This window comes from Bos indicus x Bos taurus, chromosome 2, assembly GCF_003369695.1.
Source record: "Bos indicus x Bos taurus breed Angus x Brahman F1 hybrid chromosome 2, Bos_hybrid_MaternalHap_v2.0, whole genome shotgun sequence".
In the NCBI taxonomy this organism is placed as follows: domain Eukaryota; kingdom Metazoa; phylum Chordata; class Mammalia; order Artiodactyla; family Bovidae; genus Bos; species Bos indicus x Bos taurus.
Genome location: NC_040077.1, coordinates 20,610,374 through 20,618,578, shown reverse-complemented (window position 1 = coordinate 20,618,578; position 8,205 = coordinate 20,610,374). Strand labels below are relative to the sequence as shown.

Here is an 8,205-nt window from a genome sequence, read left to right as displayed (position 1 = left end):
ACACAGCAATACTAATTTTAAAATAAGACATGCCTTTATAATCTGCAGATTCATTAGCAAACCGTTTACCTTCACTATTTTCAGCTATTCCCTGTACAAATAAACATTATCTTGTTATGCCTTTCCGTCTCGACCTTATTTTCTCCATTTGCAAAATAATAATATTCTGTCCACCCGGACTAACCTCAGGATCTCACCCACGAGCTGGGCCAACCCACAAGGGGCAAGAGGTAGTTGAAATCAGTCGCCTGCTACGCCTTTGGGAGCTGTCTGGGGGTTTTTAGACATTGTGATTTGTCGTGAAAAGCCAGTAAGGTGTGTTTAAGTTCTAGCGGGGGCGTCCTCGGTGGGCTGAGAGAGTGTTTCTGAGGTCGGCTCCCGTGGGCCGGGCGCCCTCAACAACAATGATTATCCCAAGAAAAAGGGTCACCCAAAGACCCACGAAAAAGGGCAGAGTAGGCAAAGGAAAACACACTCAGCAGAGACCTATTACATTTATTGGACACTGAACATCATCAACACAGGAGTAGAGGTGGGGGGAAGAAGAAGGGGAGAGAGAAGGCGAATTGGTGGTGTAACGCCAAGAGGCTTCAGAGCCAGTTTCTAAAATCAGGAATATTTTTCCGATTCACACTCGATTTGCCCACGGGACACGGGACGTTTCTCTTCCTCGTCCTTCATAGAATGAATTTGCTTTCTTTACCTTTGGAAAAATTAGTAACTTTTTAAGTTGAACACGGCGCCTGTTCTCGGCACTAACTTCACAAGCTTGTTGCATGAACTAGAATCGTTAGAAGATGGGCGCCGCCTGCAGCTGCTTGGAACCGGCATGTTCCGAACGCCGGCCCGGAGGCTCCTTGGGGGGCTCCCGAGTGTCGGTTCCCCGACCTCCGCCCGGGGCCACCGCCTGCCGAGGTCCTCTCCATGCAGGGGCTGAGACCCGGAGCCGCGCGTCCTGCCGGAGAAAATACCAGCCTCCCCAGCGTGAGTCCTCCGCGGCTTGGAACATTTCTGTCTGCTTTTCTATTTACTCCCTCAGCAATGCTAATGTTTCCCCTCCCCACATTCTTCAGGCTGCCCCCTGCGCCTGGTACTGACGTCTATCAAGGGTGAAATGATGGAAACTATATTCATGGGCATGATTTCCATTAAATATCAATTAACCTGGGAGCCTCAGCCAGGCGTGCAGTGCGTCAAGGGTAAATGTACATCTCATTTCCACAAGGCCCACTCGGCTGGAAAAGAAGGACTTACTTAGATTCGCTTTGATAATGCACTTTGGTATTGAGGTCACCTTTGTGGCCTTTAATCAAGCCACTTGGATAGGACCTAACTCAAATATTCAGTCCGGATCGTCTACACGGCTTGTCCTCGTTCCTTGGGCTGCGCCCGCGTGTCCAGAGGCGCAAAAGCCACGGCCAACCTCTGAGGGGTTGCTCCAGGGGCCGGGGAGGGAGTCATTTGCTCCACAGTCTCCTGGGAGTGGCCTCCCTGCCTCCCCGCTCCCCCACCCTCAAGTGTAAGGCTCTGCGGTGCCCCCGCCCTGCCGGCCGTGGCCCGCATTCCCTGGGCCCCGGGGGCACGGCGAGCCCTTGGCAGTGCGGTTTTATGGGCCCCCTTTAAGGCTGGCGGAGGCATCTCCGCGCCAGCGTGAGGCGTCCCGTCGGGTGCAGTGATGTCGCCTCCGCGCGGATCCCTCCGCGCGGTTATCTCGCGTCCATCTCGCTCTCTCTCCCTGCAGTGGCGTGGTGCGAAAATGCCTCGCCGGGGCGCACCGGGGCGGCAGCCTCGGCAGCGGCGGCGAGAGCGGTGGGAGGGGGCTGCGGGGGGGGCGAGGTGAGAGGTGGCGGCGGGCAGAGGGTGTTTTTTTTTCCTTTTCCCTCCAGAGCGGGGGTTTGTAAACCGAAGCCAAAGAGTGTCTCCGTGGGCCGGGCGCACTTTTTTTTGTTTGTCCCGGTGCGCTCAGGGCCGCCTGGTGCCTGAGAGGAAAGAGTGGAGGCAGCGGGGCAGGTCACCCGGGGTGTTGGCGAGTTTATTGCGGCCAAGCCGGCGCGCGCCGGGAGAGGCCGGGCGGGCAGTGGAACGCGGGGGCTGGGTGAGGCCCTGCGACCCGCGAGGGAGGCGGCGCGAGGTCGAGGCGGCGGGCGCGAGAGAGGAGCATGAGCGCCCAGTAGCGGAGTGCCCGCGGTTGCGGGGTCTCAGAAGCGGCGGGCGGGCGGGTGGCAGCAGCAACGTAGCCCGGCGGCCCCAGTGGCGCGAGCAGCCGCCCCAGAGGCCCCCGCGGCAGTGCGGTGGCGCTGAGGCGCGCTCCCTGCCTGCTCCGCGCCGCCCGCCCGCCCGGGGCCGCCCTACCTTGGCCCCCGGCCGCTGGCCGCCGCCGCCGCCTCGATGAGTTCGTACTTCGTGAACCCGCTGTACTCCAAGTACAAGGCGGCGGCCGCGGCGGGCGAGGCCATCAATCCCACTTACTACGACTGTCACTTCGCGCCCGAGGTCGGCGGCCGCCACGCCGCTGCCGCCGCCTTGCAGCTCTATGGCAACAGCGCCGCTGGCTTCCCGCACGCGCACCCGCACCCGCACCCATCGCCGCCGCCCGCCGGGCCAGGTTGCAGTAGTGGGGGAGGCCCGGGTCCCGGCCAGGACTACTTCCACCCCGGCGGGGGCAGCCCAGCCGCAGCCTACCAGGCCGCCCCACCTCCTCCGCCGCCGCCTCCCCCCTGCGGTGGGATTGCCTGTCACGGGGAGCCCGCGAAGTTTTACGGATACGATAACTTACAGAGACAGCCGATTTTTACGACCCAGCAAGAGGCCGAGCTGGTACAATATCCTGACTGTAAATCGTCCAGTGGTAATATTGGCGAGGACCCAGACCACTTAAATCAGAGCTCGTCTCCTTCTCAAATGTTTCCCTGGATGAGACCACAAGGTTGGGATGCAATTTTTTTTTTTTTTTTTAAGCGGGGAGAGGGGGAGAAATCTGCTTTCATCTCACGTAATTGCTTTAAAACTCCCCTTTTCTCTCCCTCTCCTTTTTCTTCTGGTGTAGCTTACAGTGACTCTTATTCATGAAGTAGTACAGACTTTTTTTTTCCTTTAAAGTAGAAACCATGAAAAGATGATGGGGGTCATAATAATTGCTAGGACGTTCTCGCTGTCCCTCTTGCCTGCCCGTGCTATATATTATATCAGACCTAAGAAGAGTTGTGTATATTTCACCCCCTTAGACCTGTTTCAGAAACCTCCAGCAACCTGCAGACGCACCATTACATTTTTAATGTTTATTTTCTTCTTTTTTTTTTCTGTTTGTTTTAATCAGCAGCTCCTGGTAGACGAAGGGGAAGACAAACCTACAGTCGTTTCCAAACCTTAGAGTTGGAAAAGGAATTCCTTTTTAACCCTTATCTGACCAGGAAGAGAAGAATCGAGGTTTCCCATGCCTTAGCCCTCACCGAGAGACAGGTAAAAATCTGGTTCCAGAACAGGAGAATGAAATGGAAAAAGGAGAACAACAAGGACAAATTCCCGGTTTCCAGACAGGAGGCGAAAGATGGGGAAACCAAAAAGGAAGCCCAAGAGCTGGAGGAAGACCGAGCCGAAGGCCCGACAAATTAACTTCTACCTTTAAAATTTTACCGCAGACTATTAAAACTAATGATCAGCATATGCTGGTGGACACCACCTGTTTTCTTTTTTGGAAAGGACTTTACCTGTGTTTCAAGCTACCTTCATGTCACTGCTCTTGAGGTTTCTGCGCTTTGAGAGGGATTTGGGTGTTTAAAAAAAATGTTTCTAGTGTCGCATAGAAACAGCCCTTGAGCTGTCCTGTGTAAGAGTAATTTGATACTGACCTTGTAGCTATATTTTTATAATGGTAGTTTTTAATGTCTGAGCTGGTGATTTTGCCTCGACAACGTAAACTTCCTAATGATTAGCACTAAATAATTGAATATAAAATGCTTTATTAATCAAACAAGTGCACTTGAACGTTTTAAATCTTTTCTTTATGGTGAGTAAATTAAAAGAAGTTTATTAATTTTAAAAATTATGCCCGCAGAATATTTACTTTATATTATTTGATTAAAATGTGTTATTTATATTTTTTCTGCTTTTATAATGAATGGTTCGGGTGCCTTTTGTTTACTCCAAAAGGTTTCTTTGAGAATTTTGTAAATGTAGTATCTCTGGGAAAAGTCTGGGCCAAATATTGAGAAAAGCACATGTTAGCTGAAGAGTGTAATGTATAGTCCTGGCTCTGCAGCTTCCTTAAACTTGGGGAAAATGTTCGGCTAGTGACAGAAGTTTCAGGACAATGTCAAAGTTGACATTTAATAATTTTTCTATAGTTTATACAAATTATGGCAGTTTAATCATCTAGAGTGAATGAATACTTGAAAACTCAATTATAACATTTTCACATAGATACTTTTAGTCTGGCAAGTCACCTTGTGGAACACCTCTCCTTTCTGAATCTGCTTTCGTTTTGAACTGTGCTTGGTATCGCCTGCAACTGCTAGGTCTTTGTGCTGTGGCCGCTGCTGTGATTCCGGTTTTTGTGTTTGTGTGTTTTTTTTTTTTTTTCTGAGGAGGTGCCATATTTATTTGTATTCTCTCTGTTTGCATGCCCATTGTGAGCCAACTTGTTGTGTGCATCTCAGATGTCGGTTGGTACGTCCTCTGCTGTTCTCCAGGTTGGCCTCACCTATTTGAAACAAGCCTTGAGAGCAAATGCAGAAAAATCCGAGTGTAAACAACCGCTGCAGAATATAGCTAGCTCCTTAATAAAAGAAATGAATCCTTTTTCTAGAGCTAGTGTCTTTGAGCGCCGCCAATAACCCTTTTCCTGAGTCAGGAACAGTCTCCAGGACTCATGTGAAGGCAGCATCCTGCTAAAGCATCTATTTGATTTTTAAAAGGTGGGAGGGGGGTTACCTGCACCCTTGCTATAAAAATAAATAAATGTGGGGTGGGGGAGCTCTTTTTCATTTCAGAGAGGGTCAGCTAGGCTATTCTAGCTTCATCTTGCTCTAAACAACCTTGATAAGATACTGGGAGAGCTTTGAACTTCGCAAAGGACTGGAGTTGTAGGCCCAGTGGGTAGCAACCCAGAGTCCAGATTATACCACAGCTTATTCCATTGAGCCAGCGCTGATGCTGGGGTTTGGGATCTGTTATTAACAAGATATCCACTTTCCATTTGAGGCTACTCCTGCAGCTGCCATTTTATAAGGGAAGAGGAGGAGGAAGAGGGGCAGGAGGGAAGAGGAGAAATTCAAGTAAACTAACATTTCTCCCCACAAAAGGGAAAGCCCCTTTATCAGGTAGACTTGAAGAATTCTCTTCTTTTTCTCCTGGAGAAGGAAAATGTTTTTAAAGAGGTACATTTTAATTTCCAGAGTGGCTTTTATTGCACAGGTACGAAAATGGAATCCTATACTTTGGGGCCTGTATCACTTGTTCAGGTGATGGTGGACTGTTGCCTGCTGCTTCAAGGACCAGGGAAACATTGGCACAGGTTAGGCCGGAGGCGAAGCACCACCTGGCTTTCTATCCAGGGAAGAGGCCATGGCTGTGGCATTTGCTGACCTGAGCCAGGAAAGAGTTTTAAGTCAAGGGTGGCCTGGGGCTTAAGAAACATTTGCACAAGAAGAGACAGCTGCAAACGTGCCTGCTGGATTTGGAAACTTTTTGCTCTGTGTGTTGCCTGAGACTCTGCTGTTGACTGGTTTAGAGCAAGTGTGCCAAGTGCTTGAAAGCATGGCTAGGAAACAGTCTGGCTGTGGAGAGGGTGGGAATAAGCTGGCTGGAGACTGATGCTGGCTAGACTCCAGCTGCCCTCCATTTAAGGGATTCCTCTATTAGCAAAATTCACTGTCTTCTACACAAGAATTCTCCCTGAAAATCATTTTTAGAGCCATTGATTTGGGCAAGACTCTATATGGTGGGGGACCCGGTGCATGGATTGCTGTGGAAATCAGTTAAGGAAGGGCGGTAAAAATGTTTTTTCCTCCATTTTGTGCTACTCTGAAAGTGTTGTACCTTCTGGCCTTGTGGGACCCCTAACCTATGGTAAATTCGTAGCTCATGTACACAGAAAGACTTGCAAAAATTAGTACACTTGAGAGTATTTGTACATTTACAGATTTGGTATTTTGGGTATATATTTGTTGTACATATATATACATTACTCACGTAGAAAGTGTTGGTAATTAATGTAAGTATACATGCTTCCTTTTGTAGTTCGGGAAAACACAGATTTGTCTTCAAATAAAGTCTGTGGAATTACAATCACACACACTCACCACCTTCTTTCTTGCAGTGGCTAGAAACCCCCATCTGTGTTTCATGCAGACAACTCCCAGTGACGAGTGCAGGAGATGCCCTTCTAATTGGCTCAGATCTGTAAACATCCGAGGGTTGCAGCATATCGAACCAACATTTTTGCTGCAGAAATTTGCATAAGCCTTCAGAGAACCCTTTGGAAACAGTCGACACTTTGGTGCCCTGGACTGCTTAGAGAGGTCTGTAAATCATTTACAGAAAAATAGGACCCTCCAGTGTTAACACTGGATGAAAAAACCAAGGGTCCTAAGTGATTTGGGTTCTCTTCGTAGACCAGAAACACACAAAAGATGGTGTGGGTCTCAACGGTTCCTGGAGAAAAGTCAGTTCAGGGGCTGCCATTTTGTGAGGTTCCACAAAGCCCAGCACATGGCTTATCTCTGCACAGGGGGAAAAAGTACAAATATGGCTGCCTTTTCAAAAGTGCAGTCTTTTCCTAGCCCTCCTTCCAACCAGCTGAAATGGAGGGTCATAAACTCTGCCTTTATTTGGGTAGAGGAAAATTGACAGTTGAGGTTATTTCTCAGAATGTTTCAGAACTAAACAATGTTCTGAATGTATAGACACGTATAGACCAGCATAAAGTGTTACTGTTTGGGAAGGTCCAACAACATGCTCTATTTTGTGTAATTAAAATATTGTTTAATTATTCCTCACTGCAGAAGGTGTTACTCTTTCACATCCAAACTTGTGTCCTCTGCTTTCCCACTGTTTGCTGAATCTGCACGCAGCTGGTGGTGAACAGGGGAAAGAGAACATTGTAATGAACCCGGCTGCTGCTCTGGGTACCTGTAGCAAAGTTGGAGATCACTGACTTTTTCTAGAAAGAATATGACTTTTGCTGACACATGGCAACAGAAGTACTTTAATCAGAAACATCCAAGGTCATCAGAACTTTTTCAAGGGATACACATAGCCTGCTCCAGAGGGTGCTGTGTGCTTCCTACTTAAGTGTATGACCACTTAGGTACTTGGTGTGAGGATGTTAATTGAGAACTTACACATTGAAATCCTAATGCACATATTTATAAATGTATTACTTGAAATCCAAAGCAGTGTCCTTGAAAGGATGGGGTGGGGGTGAGGAGAGGTTACCTCTTACAGGCAGGTTTGAAGCCTGGATGGCCATGCCCATGCATTAATGATGAGGGGAGCTAGCCAAGGATATTTACCTTTAGCTGGGGTTCCCTGGAGTAGCTTCCATGAGAAGAACGAAAGGAATGGCACTCCTGCCTTTGAAGAAAAAGAACTTTTTTTCCAAGCCTGAAACTGGGGAGCTGCTTTTTTCCTGAACAAATGGAGTCCCTCTCCTCTTCAATACTGCACTGAACAGGCTCTTCAATGGACAGACATTTTGGGGGGCAAGGGAAGAGGGGGCTAGAATTCCATAGAAATGCGAATTGCACTTGGGGAGACTTAAACAAGGATTTTCAGAGGGTATTAAAAAAGATTGACTCTTCTCTAACCCAGGACTGTCCCAGGGGGATGTTTCTATCTAGATTAAGTATAGGTATTGGGAGTTCAAACTGTTATTTTGGAGAAGTTGACAAGTACCTAAAACCATTTTCAGCCTTTGAGCTGATTGGCAACTCTGCTACTGCAGAAACCCCAAGAAACAGGAGGGACCCGGTTTATGTTGGAGAGAGCTGGGTAGGGGAGAGCACACATTTTCTTGGCCTGCAGAGCCCCGGTTTTCTGCACAAGGTCAGACTGGGTGGCTTGCCTGAAAATGAGAGGGGCAAAACCCGAAAGCGCTTGACTGCTCTTTCAGAGAGGCCTTTTGGTGAGGGGAGGAGAGGAGAAGCCAAGAGAGGGGAGAGTTGGGAGGGGTGACTGGCAGGATCACCTCCCCAAGCGAGCGCGGCA

At 48.8% G+C, this 8,205-nt stretch overlaps 1 protein-coding gene across 2 annotated transcripts; it reads left to right on the top strand.

Moving 5' to 3' along the window:
- The first annotated feature begins 1,598 nt into the window (after window positions 1-1,598).
- HOXD8 (homeobox D8) lies at window positions 1,599-6,290 on the top strand. 2 transcript variants are annotated; one of them, XM_027557059.1, is made up of 2 exons: window positions 1,599-2,926; window positions 3,320-6,290. In XM_027557059.1, the coding sequence occupies exons 1-2, from the start codon at window positions 2,389-2,391 to the stop codon at window positions 3,610-3,612; spliced, it is 831 nt and encodes a 276-aa protein (XP_027412860.1). In that variant the 5' UTR covers window positions 1,599-2,388; the 3' UTR covers window positions 3,613-6,290. The 2 variants fall into 2 exon arrangements, with proteins under 2 accessions (XP_027412860.1, XP_027412854.1); XM_027557053.1 differs by having other exon boundaries at window positions 1,696-2,926; window positions 3,317-6,290.
- The last annotated feature ends 1,915 nt before the right edge of the window (window positions 6,291-8,205 follow it).